The 24,428-nt window shown below is 42.0% G+C and overlaps 2 protein-coding genes across 5 annotated transcripts; one reads left to right on the plus strand and one right to left on the minus strand.

The window, feature by feature from the left end:
- Nucleotides 1-693: 693 nt before the first annotated feature.
- On the minus strand, nt 694-8,747 carry fam111a (FAM111 trypsin like peptidase A). Of its 3 annotated transcripts, none has more exons than XM_008110772.3 (6): nt 8,427-8,747; nt 6,844-6,948; nt 5,776-5,811; nt 5,091-5,149; nt 4,879-4,991; nt 694-2,918 (listed from the first exon to the last, which is right to left on the minus strand). In XM_008110772.3, the coding sequence occupies exons 4-6, from the start codon at nt 5,140-5,142 to the stop codon at nt 1,062-1,064; spliced, it is 2,022 nt and encodes a 673-aa protein (XP_008108979.2). In that variant the 5' UTR covers nt 5,143-5,149; nt 5,776-5,811; nt 6,844-6,948; nt 8,427-8,747; the 3' UTR covers nt 694-1,061. The 3 variants fall into 3 exon arrangements, with proteins under 3 accessions (XP_008108979.2, XP_062823218.1, XP_062823217.1); XM_062967148.1 differs by having other exon boundaries at nt 5,695-5,811; nt 8,427-8,745; XM_062967147.1 differs by lacking the exons at nt 6,844-6,948; nt 8,427-8,747 and having other exon boundaries at nt 5,699-6,635.
- A 10,187-nt stretch (nt 8,748-18,934) lies between these two features.
- LOC100565285 (macrophage-expressed gene 1 protein) lies at nt 18,935-24,208 on the plus strand. Of its 2 annotated transcripts, XM_003215004.4 has the most exons (3): nt 18,935-19,130; nt 19,254-19,324; nt 21,382-24,208. In XM_003215004.4, exon 3 carries the CDS (start codon nt 21,406-21,408, stop codon nt 23,566-23,568), a length of 2,163 nt encoding a protein of 720 aa, XP_003215052.2. In that variant the 5' UTR covers nt 18,935-19,130; nt 19,254-19,324; nt 21,382-21,405; the 3' UTR covers nt 23,569-24,208. The 2 variants fall into 2 exon arrangements, with proteins under 2 accessions (XP_003215052.2, XP_008108990.2); XM_008110783.3 differs by lacking the exon at nt 18,935-19,130 and having other exon boundaries at nt 19,149-19,324.
- The last annotated feature ends 220 nt before the right edge of the window (nt 24,209-24,428 follow it).

Raw genomic sequence — 24,428 nt, forward strand, 5'->3', positions numbered from 1 at the left:
GGGAAGGTAACGGCGCTCCATGCAGTCATGCCGGCCACATGACCTTGGAAGTGTCTATGGACAATGCCGGCTCTTTGGCTTAGAAATGGAGATGAGCACCAACCCCCAGAGTCGGTCACGATTGGACTTAACGTTACGGGAAACCTTTACCTTTACATTAGTATATGTGAACGCAATTACATGGGACAGCCTAAACTCTTCAGCCATCTGATTTGGGGGACCCAGCGGTGTCATTCCTACACACACACACACACACACACACACACACACACACACACACACACACACACACACGTCGGGCTGGTACAATATTTATACCCATTGTCAAAAAAGATTTCCTTCCTAAAAAGTCATCAATAGCTGACAGCCTTGATGTCATGATCACTACTTTGAATAGGACTGGCCCCCACTATTACTCAGGATTGTTAAAGGGTTTTTTTTGTTTTTTACAAATGGGAGCTGTATTGATTCTTTTTAGGGGGGTTTCCCCTAAAAAAAATCCTTGAGAATAGCTGTTGTAGCCTTCTCAATGTCTTTGAATCCCAGCCAAAATCCCTAAAATAAACCCATCCAAACTCCATTATATATCTTCTTTCACCACATTTCCCCGTCTATCATTGCTTTACATGCCTCAATTCAGCTTCTTCTTCCATCACTCAACATTGTGATACATAAATGCAACTTACATCTGGATTTATATTTAGATCTGCTTTTATTGAAAATTATGACAAATGATTTTGTGTTCATTCCTTAGAATATCACAATTTGTATCAGAAAATCTTATAATGGGGGGATACACAGTGGTGAAGAAATATAGATGGACAAATGTTAATATTGTAGTAGATATAAATCAACAATAGATATAAAATAATTATGCAAGCATTGTATGATACATTATATATCTGCTATGTGATAAAAGTAATTATTGTATGAAAAATTTTAAATTCAATAAAAACTATTTTTTAAAAAAGAAAATCTTATAATGTAATTTTATTTTGTGTAATAGTTTGAATTATTTTTAAAAAGTAAAAAATCCCATTGTTTGGCTAAATGGGATTGAGCTAATCAACTGGTTGCATTTCTACATCTGTAGGGTACGCACCAACAGCATTCTTGTCACCATCACAACCTGCCTGTAGAAAAGGACCAATTTCAGAGTCATACCAAGACTTATGCTTCTTTTCAATTGCTGCGAGGATTGACATCATTGAATAACCAAATTCAATTATGCTCTTCTGTTTACGCTTTCCTCTATAAAGATATCCTGCAGCATGCATTGCAAGTAAGCGGCCATTTCTGTCAAACACAGGTGAACCTGAAGAGCCATGGAAGAAAGAGGTGTCATAGGTGACTGTATTATGATTATCAATGATTTCTGGGAAATCTCTAGGATTGTATAAATGGATGCATTTTGTACCGTAGGCATCAATTCCACATTCAATGGGGTTGCATTGTGTCTCTTGTTCCTGCAGTACGCGATGAAACAACTCTTGTGGGCGTTCATACACATTGATAACAGAACAGCCATCTGTCTGCTTTGTTTCTCCATCTGGATGACCAATGATATCAATAAGACCGTTGCATGGTAGATCGAAGGTGAACTGCACCAAGCCGTCAGGAGGTGAACTTTTGTTTACATTTTCTTTCAGTTTCAGGACAGCAAAATCAAGATCCATATCTGATATTTCAAACCATTCTTCAAGCTCAAACCAGTTACCAGGATCAGAATTTGGGTGTGAATCTACATAAGAGAAAGTCACACAGGCTGACTGACTTATTTTGCGCGCCCAGTCTTTTTCTTCCACACCTTCTCCAACTATGAACTTTACCACATGGTGGCAGGTGAGTATGTACTTGTCACATAAGACAAAACAAGTAGCAGTCCCCTTCTTTAAAAATTTGTCCCACATTATATACCCAACTGAATTACTGAGATTAACATGGAGATTTTCCAGTTTAATTGGAATTGAATTATTTTTCTTCTTGCAAAAGGCTTCTTTGTACACGCGAAAAATATCATTCTTATGTTTAGGTTGCTTCCTGACATTTTGAAAGAAGGTATTGATTATTTCGCTCTGGTTTTCCAGATCAGGATATGCGTTTAGGATATTAGATTTAAAACTATACAAAGCTTTGAGTTGTGCCGCTTGAGAAACAGGAAGGACATGTTCATTATTTGGACCTTTAGTAGAACTGGCCCGTTTCTCAGTCTTCACATGGACGGTAAAGGTCCTGTTAGATAATGAATCAACTGTGAGGTTGTTTGGTATGGACTTTTTATTCTCCATTAGCACCCAATCTCTTTCTTTTAGAAGAGACGTAAAGCGGCCATCTTTACATAGGGCATCCTTTATGGTTTCTTCTTTTGGGGCAAAGACACATAGATTGCTATGTTCTTTCAGAAGCTGATTGCATCTAATTATCTTATCACTTAGTGGCTCATTGGTTCTAAATTTATTTGCATTTGGAGCAACAAAGAATAAGACACATTCCTTGCTCTTAATTTCATCCTGCCTGTATTCTAATTCATCAGAGCTCTTAGTTTGCTTACTTATGTAAAATTTCATTTCAAATTGGGAGCCACTAGGCACATATTTCAGAGGCATCCCCAAATTAATGCAACCCTCAATCCCTTTCTTCCCTAACAAGTACATCTTCTTGCCCTTCTTTTTGTCCATATGTGCATTAACATCTTTAGAAGCCTTGAGGGCACTGAGCAGGCTATCGTGGATTGTGCCTTTCACCACATGCTCCTTTCCACTATCACCCAAATTCACTGTGAATTCTCGCTCTTCATCTATTGTCTTCTCAGTGTTTGTTGGAGCCTGTCTTTCAGGATGATTCCCAATTTCTGTCAAAGGATGTCCTCTTTTCATTCTTTTGACACTTGAACTGGGCTCAGATCCTTCATTACAGCACTAATGAAAGACAAGATATTAAATAAACATTTTTGCTTATGTGATTTGCTTTAAAAAAAATTGATAAGCATTCTGTCTAGGCCCCTCAATGTATAGCTTTTCTCCATATTTCACATGTGTACTTTCAGTAAGGGAGCACTAGGGTGCAGTTTTAGTCAAGTTGATCATCATAAAGACCAGCCAGTCTTCTTTAGTGAATGTTTGCTTCTCTGTATCACTTACTACTATTGTTTTTAGATAATAATGGGTGTCACTAGAATACTGACAGGAGTAAATATAAAGCAATGCTCACAAGATTGTTTTATTGAATAGTAATCTATACACATAATAAAAGTGAAAATCTGTATGTGTGTATGTGGCATGGGTGTCCACTCCACAGACAGCCTCTGGCCTCTACAAACAGGCTATAGTTCCCAGTGCTAAGTACCACCAAGTCATTCTCTTCAAGGACATTGCAGGTTACAGCAAGCACATCCCAGTGTTCCTTTCCCTGTCTATTTGCATGACCCCGTCCACTGCCTCTCCCTTAACCCTTTCGTACCCTTTCAACGGCACACAGCAACTTGGAATTGATCAGCAACTGAACATACTAGAGAGATTTGGGGATAATTCACCATGATTTATGGGAGTTGTAGGGATTGGGATGTATAGTTCACCTGCAGTCTAAGAGCACTCTGATCCCCGTATCTCCCATTAGTTTTATGTATCTCCTGAATAGCATACAGAACAGTCATATCGCCCAGCTGGCAAAATTAACAACAGGGTGTTGGTCACCCCAAAACTGTCACCCATCCCAAATAATCTGGATAGCCTTGGTAGCAACCCCCAGGGCTGAAAATGCTGCTGCTTAATATCAGGTCAGTAAACGGCAAAACAGCTGCCATTCAGGACCTGATCCAGAATAAGCATGCCAACCTGGCATGTATTACAGAGACCTGTCTGGATGAGACTGAGGTTGTCAATCTCTCTCAGCTCTGCCCACCAGGATTCTCTGTGCAGCAGCAGGCAAGGCCTGGGGGTGGGGAAGTGGAGTTACAGTGTTATATCGGGAAAACATCCCCAACCAGATGGCCTGTCCCTCAGACTGCAGGATTTGAGTGTCTTTACCTAAAGGTGGGGAGCCGGGACAGAATAGGGATTCTGTTGGCGTACTGCCTACCCTGCTCCTCAACAGTCTCCCTTCCTGAGCTAGGCAGGGTGGTCTCGGGGTTGGTGTTGGGAGTCTCCACATCTGATAGTACTGGGGGACTTCAACATCCATGCTGAGACTGCCCTGTTGGGAGTGGCTCAGGACTTCATGTCTGCCATTATAACCGTATGTCTGTCCCAATTGGTATCTATCTGAAGATCTACAGTGGGGCAATAAAAGCAGCAAAAGAGCATTTTATATGAACTATTGCTGCAGTACAAAATCAACCAAGTAGACCTGTTTCGGGTGGTTAGGGGCCTAATTCAACCTGGCTCAAAAGAGAATTCCACCCACGAAACAGCAGATTGTGAGGAGCTTGTCCTTTGCAGATAAGATCGCTCAGATTCGCTTTGACTTAGACACCACAGTTGATACAGCTCCAGTGGATGTAACCCTCGCTCTGGCTTGTCCAGCGCTGATAGGTAATTTTCAATTTGTGCAGCCTGAGGATATGAACAGGATTCTTGGAGAGGTGAGAGCTACCACATGTACTCTAGACTCTTGCCCTTCCTGGCTCATCCAACAGGCCAGAGGGGGACTGGTAGAGTGGGTCAGGAAAGCAATTAATGTTTCCGTGCATCAGGGCAGGTTCCCCGCAGGACTCAAAGAAGCTGTGGTAAGACCACTTCTTTAAAAAAAAACCTTCCCTAGACCCCACTGTACTGGACAACTACAGACCAGTCTCCAATCTTTCAATTTTAGGCAAGATACTGGAGCATGTGGTGGCTTGATACATAGAAATTAAGCAATCATAATAAATTAAAATCATACCTTCAGAAAAGGAACAATATTTCCATCACTGGTCCTTTTTTTAACTGAATGCTTTTTTTTATTAGAACGCTTCTTCTTGTTTCTAGGATTCATATTGGCTTTTATAGGTACAACTAAGGGAAGAAATTGGTAAATTCAGAAATGGTGGCATGATAAATCAGTAGATTATATAAGGTTCCTCCCTTAATGCGGGTTGTTCTACCACTCTTTACCTTTGAAGTGATTGGTAGAGATCCGCTTTTGTTCTCCTACAAGATCTGACATCTGGAAACTAGGTAAGAAATTACATTAGAATGTTGTACTAAGCAACAATAAGAGGAAAAGTAGACTTATTCAGCAATATATAAGAAAACTCTGTTTCCTGATGCAAAAAATTACTTTGTGCTTTATCCTCAAGAGTTTTCTGCAAATACTCCTATACAACATGATGGATCTTTCCAGTGCCATAGCAGCAATATTAATTGATGTTAACTGATGGCATGGTGTCTACTCCCAACATCAAAGCAAGTAAAGGGATGGGTTGCTGTGAGTTTTTTGAGCTGTATGGCCATGTTCCAAAAACATATTTATTTATTTATTTACCATATCTTGCCTTTCCCACCCCAGAGGGGACTCAAGATGGCCTTACAACAGGCAACAATTCGATGCCATGCACATATATGTTAAAATAACAGTTACAATTAAAAACCAAACAATTAAAACATAAATTATCAAAACAACAATTAAAATCACGCCATCCAAATTGTAATCCATTTGTCAATCACTTTGATTCATGGTTACTTATTACACTGCTCCAATTACATGTTAAAAGCATACTTTCCTGCTGTTTCGCTTGCATCTGTGGCTGGCATTTTCAGAGGTTCTGTTGGCAGTGAGGCAAGTGGAGAGTGTATATACCTGTGGGATGTCCAGGGTGGGAGGAATAACCCTTGTCTGTTTAAAGCAAATGTGAATGTTGCAGTTAGCAAGCTTGAATAGAATGAGTAACCATGAAGCTGCAAAGTCAATCAGTGAGATCATCTGCATAGAGATAGCCTATTCTCTGTTGCTTGGAGGCATCCTCTGTTTGGGAGGTGTTAACTGGCCCTTGATTGCTTATTGCCTGGAGTTTTTGAATAGTGATCATGATTTACTGTTTTGATTTTGGTGGTTTTTTTAATACTGGTAACCAGATTTTGTTCATTTTCATGGTTTCCTCCTTTGTATTAAACACCAGAATCAAAACAGTAAATATAAAGACAGTAAATAATGAACGCCACTTAGCTGAATTTGGCCATCTAATTTTGCAACCCATTTAAAAAAAAATAATCCTAAACTTTAAAAAAAGGAGCCACAATAGTTGCCAATGATAGGTTAACCCAAGCATGGTCAAACTTCATCCCTCCAGGTGTTTTGGACTTCAACTCCCACAATTCCTAACTGGTTTGTAAGCTGGCTGGGATTTCTGGGAGTTGAAGTTCAAAACATCTGAAGGGCCGAAGTTTGGCCATGCCTGGCGTTAACTCAAAATGAACCCTATTTTGATAATTCTGCAACCATTGCCTACACTGTAGTAACCCACAAACATTCAATAGAGATTCCCTTTGACAGACTTTTGGCATTTCTGTAACTCAGTTTATTTCTTCTGCCCCTTTCCATAATGGTTTCTTGCCACCTTTGCTTCATCTTCAGCCTTCTCCCTGGGGTGATAATAAGAATCTAGAGAGTGCATGAAGGTTGGGGAAAATAATCTTCCAGATGTTGGACAGCAACTCTAACCACCTTCCCAGTAGCAAAGGATAATGGGAATTGCAGCCCAACAAGTCTTAAAACAACCACATATTCCTCCACCTCTGAGATACATCAACATCACAAAAATATTAAAACAATATTAAAAGAGTGCCAAAGAAAGTTGGGTTCAGACTCCTATTCTGTTATGAAATTTATCGGATGATGAAGCAATGCTTCTGCTCTCCTCTGTACAACCTGTTTAGTGAAGCTTCCCCAGTGGTCACAGAAGTCTGACTTTCCTCACAGCGTTGTTTTAAGGATACATTTGGAAGCAGAGATCCACGAAAGGACTTGGGTTCCCTGGAAGAAAGGAGTGATGGCAATCAAAGCAAGATCAATCCAAGGTATCCCACTGATCCTACCATTTGTGGTTATTATGCCTTCCGCCCCTTTCCAACTAATGGCCCATCAACTCAGTCTGCATCTACACTGTAGATTTAATGCAGTTTGACAGTACTTTAACAGCCATGGCTCAATACCATGGAATACATGGGACGACAGAAAGGACGTTCTTGGTGGTGTTGCCCTGGCTCTGGAATGCCCTCCCTAGAGAGATCAGGCTAGTCCCTTTGCTTCAAGCCTTCCATTCCAGCTTAAAAATATGGCTTTTTAAGCAAGCCTTTGATATTATGTAGGTCTTTAAGGATTAGTCTGAGGACTTACTGTGGGCATCACATCAGCACTGGGCTGTGTCAATAGAAACAACTTGTTTTTATCCACAGCTATGACTGCATTCTATGAATTTTAATATTTTACACTGTAATTATGTATGTGTGTGATTATAATTCTATGGTTTTATCGTTTTGGGTTTATGTATTGTCTGTATGCGGCACTTTGCTGTACAGTAGAGTATCACTTATCCAAGGTTCTGTATTATCCAAGGCAGTCTGCCTTTTAGTAGTCATTGTTTTTGTAGTAAACGTTGCAATGTTTTGGTGCTAAATTCATAAATACAGTAATTACTAGATAACATTACTGTGTATTGAACTGCTTTTTCTGTCAATTTCTTGTAAAACATTATGTTTTGGTGCTTAATTTGAAAAATCATAATGTAATTTTATGTTTAATAGGCTTTTTTAATAGGACCGGGCTGTGGCGCAAGCTGGTGAGCAGCCAGCTGAGACCAATCACTCTGACCAAGAGGTCATGAGTTCGAGGCCAGCTCAGAGCCTGTATTTGTCTTGTCTTTGTTCTATGTCAAGGCATTGAATGTTTGCCTATATGTGTGATGTGATCTGCTCTGAGTCCCCTTCAGGGTGAGAAGGGCGGAATATAAATGCTGTAAATAAATAAATATAATAAATTTTCTTCATCCCTCCTTATTATCCAAGATTTTTGCTTATCCAATGTTCTGCTGGCCCGTTTATTTTGGATAAGTGAGATTTTGTTAGCCACCCGCATTCCTTCAGGGAGAGATGGTGGTGAGGTAGAAATAGTGTATTATTATTATTATTATTATTATTATTGGGAGTTGTAGTTTAGTGAGGCAGTAGTTTACAAGGTCTTTGGGAGATAAGGCAAAGTTTCTTTCTCGGGAGGTTTTTAAACAGAAGCTGGATGGCTATCTGTCGGGAGGGCTTTGATGGTGTATCCCTGAGTGGCAGAATGGGGCTGGACTGCATGGCCCTCGGGGTCTCTTCCAACGCTAGGATTCTATGAAGTCATTTTAAAAGGACCACGCCCATGGTTCCACAGCATTGAGACCTGGCAGTTGTCAAACCGCATTAATTCTACAGCGTAGATGCAACCCACTCAACCCCCAAAACGAGCCCACTTACCAAAAAAGAAAGAACGAACGACCACTCTCTCCTTTTTCGTTTTTAAATTTCCCGCGCTTTCGATTTCCTGAAAATCGCCTCTTCAGAAGGAAAGAGAAACTTAAAATCCCATTGGCTCATTTTCTCCCGTCCTGTGACGCAAAAACTTTCCCGAGCTGCTTATTGGTCTTCGACGCGGAAGCTGTATTCCTAATAGAGAAAGTCAGAGTCCTATTCATTTCCCTTATATCCCGTTGAGGTCACTGGATATTATGTTGCAAGTCGCATCTGCTCTATCCAGAGGTGCATCTCCGCTGGAGTTTATGGGATGGCAAGCGCCTATTGAGCAGCAGCATTTTGATGCTTTGGAAACTAGACTGTGGGGTTTTGGACTCCAACGCCCAGAATTCCTGAATACTGGCTCAGCTGACTGGGGCTTCTGGGAGTTGAAGTCCGAGGTTTGCATTTGCAATATGTATTAGTAGATGAAAACAAATTCCACAAGAGGGAGCCAGAGTAAATTGTAGAAATAATAGAAATATAGTGCTGGAAGAGAACAAAAGGGCCATCTAGTCCAACCCTATTCTGTCATATAGGAATAAAAATAATTGCTGTATGGCAAAATGGAGTTGGAATGGGTGGTTCTTGTGGTCCTTTCCGATTCTATGATAATTTATTGTGATCTGTTTTGCTGTAGCCTCATTAGTCCAAACCAAGGTGCATTGGAACACCCAAAGCTACTCCTATCCCAGAGCTCCCGGTGGCGCAGTAGGTTAAACCCTTGTGCCAGCAGGACTGATGACTTGAAGATTGGGTTGCTGACCTGGAGGTTGCCGGTTCGAATCAAACCCAGGAAGAGCGCTTTGGGTTGCTGACCTGAAGGCTACCAGTTTGAATCCAACCCGGGGACAACGCGGATGAGCTCCCTCTATCAGCTCCAGCTCCATGCGGGGACATGAGTGAAGCCTCCCACAAGGATGGTCAAAACATCCAGCCGTCCCCTGGGCAACGTCCTTGCAGACAGCCAATTCTTTATTTGTCATGTCAGAATCGAATTGAGAATACAGTTATAATGTTGGAGATAGCAACCTTCTCAAGCCTCCTTTATTTGATGTTTGTCTGTTTATAGCGTGTTGTTTTATTTCCTGAAGTGTATATCTTTTTTGGTTTGCAGTTTTCTTAGCTCTATGTACTTAAAGCAGGGTGGGGGGGGGGCTGCAGACTATGTGTCTGGTTCAGAGACTGTTTAGAATGTTCAGTTTTAAAAAGATAACAGAAGTCAGTTGAGGCTTGAGTTTGTTGGAGTGCAGAAACCAGTGTTAGGAGTTAGAAGATGTTGAGGCTTGGGTCTGTTTGAGTGCAGAAGTCAGTGTTAGGAGTTAGAAGTCAGTTGAGGCTTGAGTCTGTTAGAGTGCAGAAGCCAGTGTTAGGAGTTAGAAGATATTGAGGCTTGAGTTTCTTGGAAGTAGACTGTTATAAAAAAGAGCTATACAGAGCAATATGGTTTGTAAAGAGACTGTAAGTTAAAGATACAAACTTAAATGTTTAAAGCTTAACCTGATAAGAAATGTATCTGTATATTTAAATACATGAAGTTATGAGTAAAACAAACACGTTATTTTAAAGTATACTTGAAATTTTGTCTACTGAGAGCATCGAATAGAAACAAGATATTTACACGCCCAGTGATCTTCCATTACCCAATAAACTAAAGACACACTCCTGAAACTCTGCTACCTAATAGTTTGTGATCCTAACAAGCCATTATCCATTATCCCAATATATAATGCATTAAAAGACCACAAATGATTGCTAAATTACAGATCTGGGTCCTACAGATATGGAGGGCGCAATGTGCCTGATATTTTTAAACAGCCCTCAGCCTAGCTATCACCCCATGGTAGGAATACAAAAATTATATTTGTTAATGCTGCCATTTCTTCAGCACTGAGCTTCTTGATTTTCTTTAACAGAAATGACTTTCAGTCTTAACTAGGCTGAACATTTTAATGATTGCTATGATTAAGTGCATGAAAAAAAGAACTTCGCAAGTGTGCATTTGTGTGAAACATACTATTCCTCAGGGTGATGGATTAGAGAACATGACCTTTTAGAGAAGAGCAAAAAAACAACAACAACCCTTTAGTGCAGAATCTCCTCTTGTAGTATACAACCAAATATAATCATGCTAGGCAGTGGTTTCAGTTGTTAGATTGAACAACCAGTAATCTCCGATCTGTCAGGAAAAGAGAGATTTGCCAGTGCATAAAAACAGCAGAGCTTTAGAAGTGTTTTCTTTTTCAGTGCCTAAAATGTATTCTTCCATAAAACGACTTGTTTCATATCATGCACTCAAGAGACACAAATGAAGTAGACTTTGATGGAAATAACATATTTGGTTTACTTACAACTTTCATGTGATCAGCATACACAGGTACAAAAACTTGTTAGTCCAGTTTCAAATATCTTTGAGATGGTTCCCTGTGCCAGCTGGCCAGGGCATCTCTCTAGTGACAAAACAGCTATCAACAGGTCACATAGTCAAAAGGAGAGAAAAAGAGCATGTAGTCTGCAGCCCCTTTTATAATTTCTCAGATACCATAAAGGAAGTTGCACATCAGAACATACATACAGGAAACACCAAGCAACAAGATCATAGACAAACAGATTGTTAGATGAAGGTTGTCATTTCCAACATATTTGGCTAATAATGAGATTTATGTGGGATTTGTGTGTTTAGTAGGTTACACAAGGCAACAAACAAGACCTCTTTCTAGTCTCCTTTGGCAGGCTATTAGGCATTTGTTTCCAGATTGGCTCATTAGACAAAATTTATGCTCAGATCTGAAACTAGAGGCTTTCAGACCGTGGGTGATGTTTTCACCAGAAACAAGCAATCCACGCCACCATAGAAGTGAGATACTGGACAACCACTTGATTGTTCTTCTGAGGACTTGTGGGCAGCTCTTAGGAAAGAAATGCAATACAAGAGCCGTATAACTCCTCCTCTACTAATAATGTGCAAGAACACAAGATGTGTGCCAAGACTGTGGGTGCTCCATGCTTAGAAGGTCAAGCTGAATGAGGGATGTTGCCTTCTTCCTGCATAGACAGCAAGTCAGATCCTGTCCTTTGTGCGGGTCCTTTGAGTATCTTTTGTGATCCAGCATGAAGGAAATATTGAAAAATCCCACAAAAAGGAAAAACTGCTGTTGGGAAAAAGAGGATCAGCAAAGTATTTCCTTTTAGCGGTCCTGAGAATGTCCATCTCTTTTTATATTCAGGTCACCATGATAGGCCCGTACCATAAAATTGCAAGATTTGATCCTACACAGCGAATTAAAAATGTTGTGTCCGTGTCCGGATATTTAAAAAGACACATCTCATAGACATGGAGAGGCATAATCCAAAGCAATACAGCAGTCATATTTATATGATAACTTAATTTGGAAAGTGATGACCTGGGACTTGAATATCTGTTTTCATTGACCCATAAAACACACTCTTGAGCAGGGGTCCCCAAACTAAGGCCCGGGGGCCGGATGCGGCCCTCCAAGGTCATTTACCTGGCCCCAGTCCTCAGTTTTATAATATAATATTTTTATATCAGTTTTAATAATATAATATATTGTATATACATATAATATTGATAATAATATTATTTTATTATATTAATTCTGCAGCCCTGGTGGCGAAGTGCATTAAAGCACTGAGCTGGAGACCGAAAGGTCCCAGGTTCAAACCCCGGGAGCGGAGTGAGCACCCGCTGTTGCTCCAGCTCCTGCCAACCTAGCAGTTCGAAAACATGCCAATGTGAGTAGATCAATAGGTACCGCTCCGGCGGAAAGGTAACAGCGCTCCATGCAGTCATGCCAATGGCCCCATGACCTTGGAGGTGTCTACGGACAACGCTGGCTCTTCGGCTTAGAAATGGAGATGAGCCCCAACCTCCAGAGTCAGACATGACTGGACTTAACGTCAGGAGAAAACCTTTACCTTATTATATTAATTAATTATATGTTATATATTAGATATAATATTACAGTATAGTGGTATAGTTCAATATAGTAATATATAATGCTAATATTGTACTATGCTAATAATATAATACATTGTATGTACATACAGCTGCTCTGAGTCCCCTTCGGGGTGAGAAGGGCAGGATATAAATGCAGTAAATAAATGCAGTAAATAAATAATTAATTTTAGACTTAGGCTTGGCCAAAGTCTGAAATGACTTGAAGGCACACAACAACAATCCTAATTAACTTGACTATCTCATTGGCCAGAAGCAGGCCCACACTTTCAATTGAAATCCTGATAGGTTTATGTTGATTAAAATTGTTTTCGTTTTAAAATATTGTATTGTTCTATCATTGTTGTTGTTGTTGCTGTTTTGCACTACAAAAAATAAGACATGTGCAGTGTGCATAGGAATTTGTTTGTATTTTTTTTCAAATGATAATTCGGCCCCTCAACAGTCTGAAGGATTGTGGACCGGCCCTCTGCTTCAAAAGTTTGAGGACCCCTGCTCTTGAGCATCATACACTCTCAGCCTGCCTCACAGGGTTCTTGTGAGGAAAATGTGGGAAAGAGAAGAGCCATGAAACACATCTGGAGCTTACTGAAGAAAAGGCAGAGTATGAATGCAACTAATAAAATCAGGCCATAATAAACACATCTCAGCAGTCTCAGGAGAGTCTTTGGGAATGCACAGGTTTTGTGGGGAACTTTAGAGGAGAAATTGTAATGGGGTGAAAACCTTCAGAACATCCAAGTGATATTAGAACATTTATTGGAGTGCTGACTGTTCTGTGTGTATGCTTGGCCTTTCACGTTTGTGAGTTTGACTTTTACAGATTTGGTTATCCATGGATTTGATTTAAAATTCTCTTTAAGACTCTATAGGTCCTTCAATAGGTCACCATCCAGCAATAACTGACTATCGTCATCATCATCGACGATCACTCGTGTCCAAGTATGATTGCCTTCCAAGTGTAGTGTCTTGGCGGTGGGTCTGTAGGTGACTGTACAGGCCTATTCTTGATCCACATGTTCTTCCACAGTGAGGGCATCAGTTTCCAGGTGGAAGGCGGTCCCAGTCAGGGTTGGCTTGACACGCCTTCCTCTCCCTTTCGCCCTCCATTCGTGCCTCTTCAAATTGCACAGCAATGTTGATCACAGCTGACTTTCAACCAATTATAAGACTATATGGAAGAATGAAGATATAACTCTGACAGTTTGAACTACCCCCACAAGGAATATACAGATTACCAACGGGATTTATATTTAAAATACTATATGTACGAGTGAAGACAAAAACTCTGATTATATTAATAATCTCTGCAAAGGAAAAAAAAACCTGCATTATTGGGTATTGTAGCATTGTATATCTTTGTTCAGCTATTCATTTCTAGATTAAATTGACTCATACATTTTAGTACTGTATAACAGTTGACTACTTGTTGTTTCGCTATTTGGTGTTTGCTATAGATATCTGTGTCTCTTGGATTTCCTTTCCTTGGGCCAATATAAAAAAAAGTTGATTGCTACAATACCTCGCCTTCTTTCAATAGCAACTTCTGCCATACATGTCAACAGGACTGTGATTCCATTCAAATTTTAGGACCTCATCACATGGACTTTGAGAAGTGCGGGGGACCATCTGTCTAGCAAAGGGAATAGTAGCATTGGATCCCAAATCATTCTGTTTCAAGTTCTGTCTTCCCATCACACATGTTTTTCTCTTCAGGTTTTTGTCCATTATCGCCTACATACAGAAACATCACACGGGGAATGCCATATTTTTCTCTATCCTCTCCATATTACTTTTTTTAAAAAATCAGGGATAACTTCATTATCCCATTGGGGGGGGGGGGCGGGAGTGGGGGAATTTTAAACCCCTTTGCCACAATAAGTCTTTTCCATATCTTCCTTCGTTCCATTATATCAGTGTAATTATAAGCCCCTTTGCTCTGATCCCTTCTTGCAGGGCTTTGCTTCTCTTCATTAGACCAGTGTTACATTAAAAAGCTAGCAAGAGCACAATTTAGAGGCTAGATCACTATTAAGGAAAAAATGCATTGAAAGCAAAGTGGTAAGGAATGCCCATTTTTCCACATCACTGAAACCATTCAACAGGGGAAGAATCTGTCAGAATCCATCACATGTGTTCTTCGGTGTTAGCAATGGTTCTGGTATGCGCCAAGGGTTCAGAACACGATTTCTCCCCATGTTCTGAACTCACTCCTTTCAACACGCTTCAGTTCCATTTCAAGGACAAAAGGCAACAGATGACGGCCAGTAGTAGTAATAATAATAAACTTGATATCCTGCCCCATCTCCCCAAGGTACACAGGGAGGCTCACAACATAAAATCTTTACACATAATAAAAATGAAAATCTGTATGTGTGTATGTGGCATGGGTGTCTGCTCACACAGACAGCCTCTGGCCACCCCAAACAGGCTGTAGTTCCTGGTGCTGAGGAGCCACCAACTGACTCCCTCCCAGGACATTGCAGGTTACAGTGAGCACACCCCAGTGTTCCTTTCTCTTTTCATTTGCATGATCTCGCCCACTGCCTCTCCCTTAACCCTTACCAACCCTTTTCTAAGGCACACAGCAAACAGAGGAATTTATCACCAACTGAACATACTAGAGAGGTTTGGGGAGAATTCACCATGAATTGTAAGAGTTGTAGGGACTGGGATGTATAGTTCACCTGCAATCTAAGAGCAGTCTGAACCCCACCAATGATGGATCTGGAACTAAAATGGCATACAGACCCAACATGGCCAAATTTGCATACTGCCGGGGTTTGCGGGTGATTGACCTTGACATCCAAGAGTTATAGTTCATCCATATTCAGAGAACACTGAACCCATCTGATGACAGATCTGGACCAAACTTGGCACACAAATTCAACATGGCCAACTGGGAATACTGGTGGACTTTGGGGGGTGATTGAACTTTATCTCTGAACCCCACCAATGATAGATCTGGACCACACTTGGCATACAGACCCAACACTGCCAACTTGTGTTGCTTGATCTTGACATCAGGGAGTTATAGTTGACCTGCATTCACAGAACACTGAACCCAGCAAGTGACGGATCTGGACCAAACTTGGCATACAGACCCAACATGGTCAACTGTAAATACTGGCAGGCTTTGCGGGTGATTGACCTTGGCATCAGAGAGTTATAGCTCATTCGTATTCAGAGCAGCAGATGACCAGCAGATGACCAATCTGGACAAAACTTGCCACACAGACCTAACACAGCCAACTTTGTGTACTGGCGGGGTTTGGGGGGGGGGGGTGATTGAATTTGGCATCCAGGAATTACAATTAACCTGTATTCAGAAAATACTAAATGCTGCCAATGTCAGATCTGGACTAAACTTGACACACAGACCCAACATGGCCAATTGTGAATACTGGCACGGTTTCGGGGTGATTGCCCTAGGAATCTGAGAGTAGTAGTTTGCCCTTATCCAGAGAACATCGAACCCAGCAGATGGTGGATCTAGGCCAAATTTGGCACACAGATCCATCGTGGCCAACTGTGAATACGGGGGGGGGGGGGGGGGGGTTGGGAGGGTTGACCCAAGATTTTGGGGAATTGTAGTTCACCAGCATCCTTATGCATTTTCTAATGAGAGCATTCATAAAAAGCAAAAGCAAAGACTACATTTTTTTCTAAGACATAGTGTTAACATATGACCAAACTGATATTACCTAACATCATAAAACAAACAAGGCCCTTTTCAAATAACCTGGGCATTGCCAGGTACCTAAGCTACTAATACAATAAAATAAAATAAAAGTAGGCAAATGTCATCTGACTATCTGATGGGCTCCATGCCACTTCACCCACTTTAAATGGACCTAAAGTGTCCTACATGTGATGGGGTCCTTAGTCCAAGGTGCCCGAGATAGGATCAGCACTTGGATATCTTCTTTATAGTTTGCCCTGGAGTTGATCTACAGAGCCACTATCTATACTTCAAAGGAGTGATCCAAGGTGCTGAACCTTATCCCGAAAATAGATTTGGCCAGTTTGGATGCCTCAGTTAAAATTTACATTTAAAATCAGCATGGATTAACTGCTGCACAGACATGGAAGCCACCAGTTGCCCTGCCTACTTGTCATTTACCACGGCTATTGGGGACGTCTGGAAACCCCAGGATTGGGTGATCTGTCAGTGTTGCTCAGGCAAATGCCTGCTGATTGCTGAAACAAGTGAGCAGTTATATCTGAAGGGAGATGCTAAGCGAGCCTCCAAAGGTTAAGTGTTTGCTTCCAAGGGCAGCCGCTGGCGAACTTCTTCTGAGAATGGCCGGCTTAAGATGTCACATATCAGCTTACAAAGAGCTGGCTTCCCTGACAAGCAATAACAAGCCAGTTGGTATTTCTCCTCTTTGAAAGTGTTCTCCTTTCATGGGGTTATTGTAATCACAAAGGCCAACTATTCCATCACAGAGTGATGGAGGTAGCATCTCCATCACCCCTTTCTATTAATTATCTATAAGATTAGTTCTTGTGTTGACGAAGACTTTCATGGCCAGAATTACTGGGCTACTGTGAGTTTTCCGGGCTGTATGGCCATGTTTCAGAAGCATTCTCTCCTGACATTTTGCCCACATCTATGACAGGCATCCATAGGTTGTGAGGTTTATTGGAAACTAGGCAAGGGAGGTTTATATATTTGTGGAAGGTCCAGGGTGGGAGAAAGAACTCTTGTCTGTTGGAAAGTGTGAATGTTGTAATTTATCACCTTGATTAGCATTGAAAAGGCTTGCAGCTTCAAGGCCATGAAAATAAATAAAATCTGGCTATCTGTATTTAAAAAAACCTCTAAAATCAGGACAGTAAATAAAGAACAACACTCTGAAAACAGCAATTCCACACATGAATCAATCAGGGCCAGCTAACACCTCCCAACAAAGGATTCCCCCAGGCAGGAATCAGGCCTTGAAGTTGCAAGTCTTTTCAATGCTAATCAATATGATTAATTACAACATTCACATTTGCCTCCAACAGACAAGCATTCTTTCTCCCACCCTGGGCCTTCCACAGATATATAAACCTCCCTTGCCTAGTTTCCAATATACCTCACAACCTCTGAGGATTCCTTCTGTAGATGTGGGTGAAAGGTCATGTCTAGGGTGGGAGAAAGAACTCTTGTCTGTTGGAGGACAGTGTGAATGTAGTAATTAATCACCTTGCTTAGCATTAATGGCCTTGAAAGCTTCATGTCCTAGTTGATTCCTGCCTGGGGGCATCCTTTGTTTGGAGGTGTTAGCTGGCCCTGATTGTTTCATGTCTGGAATTCCTGTTTTCAGAGTGTTGTTCTTTATTTACTGCCCTGATTTTAGAGTTTTTTAAAATACTGGTAGCCAGATTTTATTCATTTTCATGGTTTCCTCCTTCCTGGTGAAATGGTCCACATGCTTGTGAATTTCAATGGCTTCACAGTGTAGTCTGACATGGTGATTGTTAGAGTGATCCAGCATTTCTGTGTTCTCAAATAATACACTGTGCTGAGGTTGGTTCATCACATGCTCTGCTATGGCGGACTTCTCCAACTGAATGAGTCTGCAGTGCCTTTCATGTTCCTTGATTTGTGTTTGGGCGATGCTGCATTTGGTGATCTCTACCATGTTTCCCCGAAAATAAGACAGTGTCTTATATTAATTTTTGCTCCCAAAGATGTGCTAGGTCTTATTTTCAGGGGATGTTTTATTTTTCCATGAAGAAGAATTCACATTTATTGTTGAACAAAAAAAAAAGAACATTTATTATATACTGTACAGTAGATATCATACAAACCAGCATAACCAGACAAACTGTGAATCCTATCAAGAATTTCTTGTTACTATCATTATTTCCATGTACAACAATCTATGGTACATACATTTACCGATCCCGCATGCTCTGGTGTTCTGTTTGACGGGCATGCTTCCAAACAAAAACTTTGCTAGGTCTTACTTTCAGGGGAGGCCTTATATTTAGCAATTCAGCAAAACCTCTACTAGGTCTTATTTTCTGGGGATGTCTTATTTTCGGGGAAACAGGGTATGTAGACTTCGACAACACATACTGTGTTCCCTCACTACTTTGCGGGTTTTTAATAAACACTAAAATATTATAAATCATAAAATAATATTACAAATCCCTCTTTCGACTCCCTTCCTAAGGGGAAGTCTAAGGAAGGAACTGAGAAGCTGAAGGGAGAGCAAAGGAGGCTGAAGCAGCTTTGTTTTTGCCTCATAAGGCAGTGGCGGGAGCATCCCTATATAATGTCCAAATATAGCATCCCTACTTTGCGGATTTTCACTTTTCACGGGTGGTCCTGGAATGATAAGCGAGCAAACACTGTACATTAAACGGCTTCTAACAGAAGCAAATGTTCCCCGAAGATTTCCAGAGTGTGATCTTCCTTCGGCATACAAATAGTGCCACTTAAGGCTAGAAATTCCCCATTTTTATTTGTCTGAAACTGCAAGGTTTCATTTTCGTTTCAGTCCCCGGCTGGAAATTCCCAGCTGCAAAGGGAATCGACTCCAATGCAAAGGGAAGGAACAGGATCCAAGGAAAGGTGTGAGCACAGCAGCGATGGGTCGTAGAAGGGATTTTTTATGAGGGGTTCGTGTTTCCCTTTCCCCCAGCGACGGTTCCTGAGGTCAGATGACCTGTGATTCATCTCGTACTCCCTTGAGGTAGGAAAGGAAACACCCATGGGGAGAAGGAGGGTTGCCTCCAAAACAAAAGCATTGAGCAAGAGGAGTTGCTCTCTCCGCCTCACCCCCTGTTCAAAATCAGTGTCTTCCTCTCAACCATAGGACCCACTTGGAGACAGAAAGGGGACAACACTTGTAGGACCAGAGAAACAGAAGCAGTCAAGGAGTTGCAGGTAAAGAACTTATTCTCCTCCTGGGGAGCATCTACACTGGAGGATGGATGCAGTTTGAGACCACTTGAACTGTCACTGTCGCCATACTGTGGGATCTTAGGGTCTGTGGTTTAGTGAGTGCTAGTACGCTCTTTGGCAGACCTTGTAAAACTACAACGCCCTTGATTCTATAGCACTGAGCCATGGCAGTTCAAGTGGTGTCAAACCACAACCATTCCTCAGTGTAGATGCACCCTAGGCCTTTTCACAGAGGCTGGACGTGATATTTGAAGCTTTGTGGGCTTTTGGGTCATTTACCCTGGGTTTTTTTAAAGGGATGCAAAAGTTGCAGAGGGGCTTCTTGTTCTAAAGCAGGTATAGGCAAACTTTGGCCCTCCAGATGTTTTGGACTTCGACTCCCACCCTTCCTAACAGCCTCAGGCCCCTTCCTTTTCCCCCTCAGCTGCTTAATTTGCCTATAATTTGCCTATACGTGTTCTAAAGGTAAACCTATCACAGGGATTTCTTGGCAAAGATTTGTTCAGAATTGGATGTAAAAGAGAATGACTTGCCCAAGGTCATCTAATGCAGTGGTTCTCAACCTTCTTAATGCCTCCACCCCTTAATACAGTTCCTCATGTTGTGGTGACCCCCAACCATAACATTATTTTCATTGCTGCTTCATAACTGTCATTTTGCTACTGTTATGAATCATAATGTAAATATCTGATATGCACGATGGATTTCATTCACTGGATCAAATTTGGCATAAATACCCCATACGCTCAAATTTGAATACCAGTGGGGTTGGGGGGGGGGGATTTGATTTTGTCCTTTGGGAGTTGTAGCTGCTGGGAGTTGTAGTTCATTTACATTCAAGAAGTATTCTGAACTCCACCAACAATGGAATTGAACCAAATTTGGAACATAGAACTCCCATGACCAACAGAAAATACTGGAAGGGTTTAGTGGGCATTGACCTTGAGTTTTAGAGTTATAGTTCACCTACATTCAGAGAGCACTGTGGATGCAAGCAATGATGGATCTGGACCAAACTTGGCACGAATACTCAATATGCCCAATGTGAATACTGGTGGAGTTTGGGGGAAATAGACCTTGACATTTGGGAGTTGTAGTTGCTAGGATTTATAGTTCATCTACAATCAAAGATCATCTTGAACCCCATCAACGATAGAACTGGGCAAATTGGGCTTTTGGTGGGAGGATTCACCGTCTGTTTCCAAAAAAGAAGAGAAGGACAGGCGAAGAGATATTCCACTTTCTCTGTCAAAGAGGTTCCTAAAGACCATCAAAAATATGTATTTTCTAGTGGTCTTTGGCGACCACTCTGGCACCCCCTCATGGCCCCCTCCTCAGGTAAAACACGATTTAAAAAAGCTATACCTTTTAGGGTATTCCAGCACAGAGCTTGGGAAAGTGGTCATACTAGCTGGAAAAAACTACGAGTTACAGTCCAAAAAAATAACTTTCCCTAGTAACTTTTTGTCTGCTTCCTGTCCTGCCAAAACTATTCACTCCTTAGCAAAAGAAGGTGATCATGTTATTTCCTATTGCTGCTATCGTGAATTGCAGACTATTGTGTATCATGGGCACATTAAAGTTGTGATTGGAGTGTCAAAAATGTACTTGATGTACTTTATCATTCTAGGCCCAAATAAACATGTTTCCTTTGGCATGTGTATATATTGTCTCTATATACTTACTCAGCCTTTAAAGGCAACTGTTCTGCATTTGGTGAAATGGACTTTGGTCAACAGCCTTATCACAAACACCAGAGCTTAAAGAGTAGGCAAAGAGTATGCATCCCATCTGAAATCCTATGGCTACCTCCTGCAAAATTCTGGGGCTTGTAGTTTAGTAAGGCCCAGGATCTCTCTTGCTGAGCATTTTGAAGGCCCCTCCCCTAAATTGCAAGCCCCAGAATTCTACAGGAGGAAGCCAAAGGATTTCAGATGGGATGCATATTCTTTCCCTATTTTTTTAAGCTTTAGTGTGAAGCTTATGTCATCATACATTTGCTGGTCTTTTAAACAACAAGATTCCCCATTGTTTTGTAGGTGGTGCCTTCCCTTCTCTCCAGCATGGCTCTTTGGCTCTGGCCTCTCCTGGTTCTCCTGAGGGCAGAGGAGGGAGTGGCTGAAGACATAGCTTTCACGGCCTGTAGGCTTCAAGGCTTTAAGGAGAAAGTGCTGGAGGTGCTGCCAGGAGGCGGCTGGGACAATTTGCGCAATGTGGACATGGGAATGGTGATGAGCCTCAATTATTCCCAGTGCCGGACCACCGAAGATGGACAGTACCTCATTCCCAATGATGTCTATGTGGTGCCCCTCAAGAAGAGCACGGTGGAAGTGCATTCGGAGCTCATTGAGGACTGGCTGAGCTACACCGATGCCTTTGCTTCATCCATCAATGCAGAAGCTTCCTTCCTTTCTGTACTCAATGGCAAGTTCTCGTCGGGCTCCCAGGAGACAAAGATGCACAATGTCTACGATGAGACGGTCACCACACGGATGCAAGTGCGGTATCACATCTACTCTGTGAAAGCCCAGCCCACTTTCACCTTGAACAAGGATTTCCGTCATCAGCTGCTCACCATAGGCAACCAGCTGGAGAACAACCAGAGCCGGACCGCTGAGTATCTTGCAGAGATGCTGATTCTCAACTATGGCACCCATGTGCTTACAGGTGTGGAAGCTGGAGCCAGCCTAATCCAGGAGGACCAGGTGAAGCGCAGTTTTGTGTTGGACAAGGAGTCTGAGAAAGCAGGCATCACTGCCTCAGCCTCAGCCACCTTTTTCAGCAAAGTGAATGTGGGAATCAATTTTTCGATGCAAACCTCAGATGATCTGACCAAGGGGTACATAGAAAACACGGTGGATTCCAAGCTCGAGAGCTGGGGCAGCGTGCCTTTCTACCCTGGGATCACCCTCCAGAAGTGGCAGGAGGGCATCCCCAATGGCTTAGTGGCCATAGGCAAATCTGGGTTGCCTCTGCCATTTTTCATCACAGCTGAGGCCTTACCAGAACTGCCAGAACCAACAGTTACACGCGTGGCGGCTTTGGTGGAAAACGCTATCCGCCTCTACTATGCTGTGAACACCCACCCAGGCTGTGTCAAGCCTGATTCTAGCAACTTCAACTTCCAGGCCAATGTAGATGATGGGTCGTGTCAAGCCTCCAAGACTAACTTCACCTTTGGTGGGGTCTTCCAGGAGTGTCACGGTATAGCTGGCCAGGACACAGAAGAGCTCTGCCAGTCATATCAGGTCCAGAACCCACTGACAGGGGGATTTTCTTGCCCAGCTAACTTTACCACCGTCTTGCTGCATGGAGAGCAACGCACCACAAGCAAACCCAAGACGGAGTGCCATGAGCAGTGCCATTCCTGTTGGCTTTTGTTTTCTTGCTGTAATAGAGTGTGTGGCATTCGCTACTACCCCACCACCGTGAAGTTCAATGCCTACTGGTGTGCTGCCACAGGGCCAGTGCCTCAGAATTCAGGATTCCTCTTTGGAGGACTGTATAGTAGTGGGAGTGAGAACCCCATTACCAGCAACTATGCCTGCCCGGCCTATTTCTTCCCACTGGAACTATTTGATAACCTCAAGGTGTGTGTCAGTAGTGACTATGAGATGGGAACACCCTTTGCAGTGCCCTTTGGTGGCTTCTTTAGTTGTCAGTCTGGTAACCCTTTGGCTGGATTACTGAAGGGACAGAGCCCTGGGATCCTCCAGGACTTTTTCTACCAGGAGTCCTCCACTCAATATCCCATGAAATGCCCATCTGGAAATAGCCAGCATAAGGCCTACATCAGTGATGGGTGTGAAATCCTCTACTGCTTGCAGGCCGGGACCCTTTTTGCTCAGCAGTTAGCTCCTATCAAGCTTCCACCCTTCTTACGTGCGCCAACTTTAAGTGGCGATCTTCCTGAAACCATCCTAGTGCGCTCTGATGGTAGCTTGGCCTGGGTTAAAATGCGCCAGACTGGGAGCTGGCGGCTGGCCAATGCCACAGATGAGAAGCAAATGGCTTTTCTTGTACAGGGTACGGAAACGTCGAGACCATCTGCAGGCGCCATTGCTGGAATTTCAGTCTCCATGGCTGTCCTGCTAACAACCATTGCTCTTGTGATATACAGAATCCGGCGGCACAAGACCAGAGGTTACCAGGAAGTTTCCAATGAGCACTTAGTAGCGGATCAAGGGGACTATGGAACAACAGCCCCAGAACTCAGTGCTGCCTGAGGCACCTTTTAACCAGCATCCTGGACCTAAAATGCCTAAATTCAGGGAAGGTGTGAATCAAGTCCAGGAAGTGTGGGATCAGAATAATAATCGATGCATTGTTATCGGGGCGAGGGGTGACAATAATTGAAATTTCCAAGTATTGAATCTTAGTATATAGAATGTTTTTTTAAGGCAGCATGTTTTTTTTTAAATAAAAGACACCATTAATGTTTCATTAGAAATGAGTAAGTAACTGAAACCAAAGAACTAGGAATTACTATGCATTTTGGGCTAGGCTTATACAGAAGGGAAAAGAAGACTAGTTCAAAGCAGTACGGTCTTTGTTTACTTATCGGTTTTAAACAGATTTGTGGACACAGGGAAAAACATTGATTGTGGGAAGTGGGAGCAGAAGAAGATTAAAAAGAATGGTGATGTTTATTTTCACGGCAGGGCAACTCTAGGAGAATATCAAGGGTTAGCAACTTTGATCTGCACATTTTGACATTCTTTGCTTACTTTTATTGTGCCTTGACCTTGATAAACTCATACTTGATACTGTAAAGAAAATTGAAAAATTGAACTAAATGGAAAAAATATCCCTTTGATAGCCACTCAGAGGTTTTTTTCTGAACCTAATAAACACTGGGATACATAAGTGGTTATTGTTGTTATTCTGGTGTGATCAGTTTTTCTCTGTTACTGTATGGATGCTGACTAGTGGACATGGGCGCAGGTTCAGGAGGGAAGTGTTGAATTAGTGAAAATTCGACAAGTATAGCATTCCTACTTATCATTTAGTGAAGGAGTTGTTTAAAGCTACAGACAATGCAGTTGCTGTTGCCCGCTTTTGGTCCAAAACTATTTAGTTGCTTGTG

Source organism: Anolis carolinensis, chromosome 1, assembly GCF_035594765.1.
Source record: "Anolis carolinensis isolate JA03-04 chromosome 1, rAnoCar3.1.pri, whole genome shotgun sequence".
Classification (NCBI taxonomy): domain Eukaryota; kingdom Metazoa; phylum Chordata; class Lepidosauria; order Squamata; family Dactyloidae; genus Anolis; species Anolis carolinensis.

Bases quoted from the DNA above. Each gene is read 5' to 3' on its own strand.
- LOC100565285 (XM_003215004.4), top strand. From the start codon at position 21,406: ATGGCTCTTTGGCTCTGGCCTCTCCTGGTTCTCCTGAGGGCAGAGGAG.
- fam111a (XM_062967147.1), bottom strand. From the start codon at position 5,904: ATGCAGATGATCTCACTGATTGACTTTGCAGCTTCATGGTTACTCATT. The intron at 5,150-5,698 runs GAAAGTATGCTT...TTTCTTACCTAG, and splicing joins AGATGCAAGCGAAACAGCAG to TTTCCAGATGTCAGATCTTG. The intron at 4,992-5,090 runs GTAAAGAGTGGT...TTCTTCCCTTAG, and splicing joins CTCTACCAATCACTTCAAAG to TTGTACCTATAAAAGCCAAT.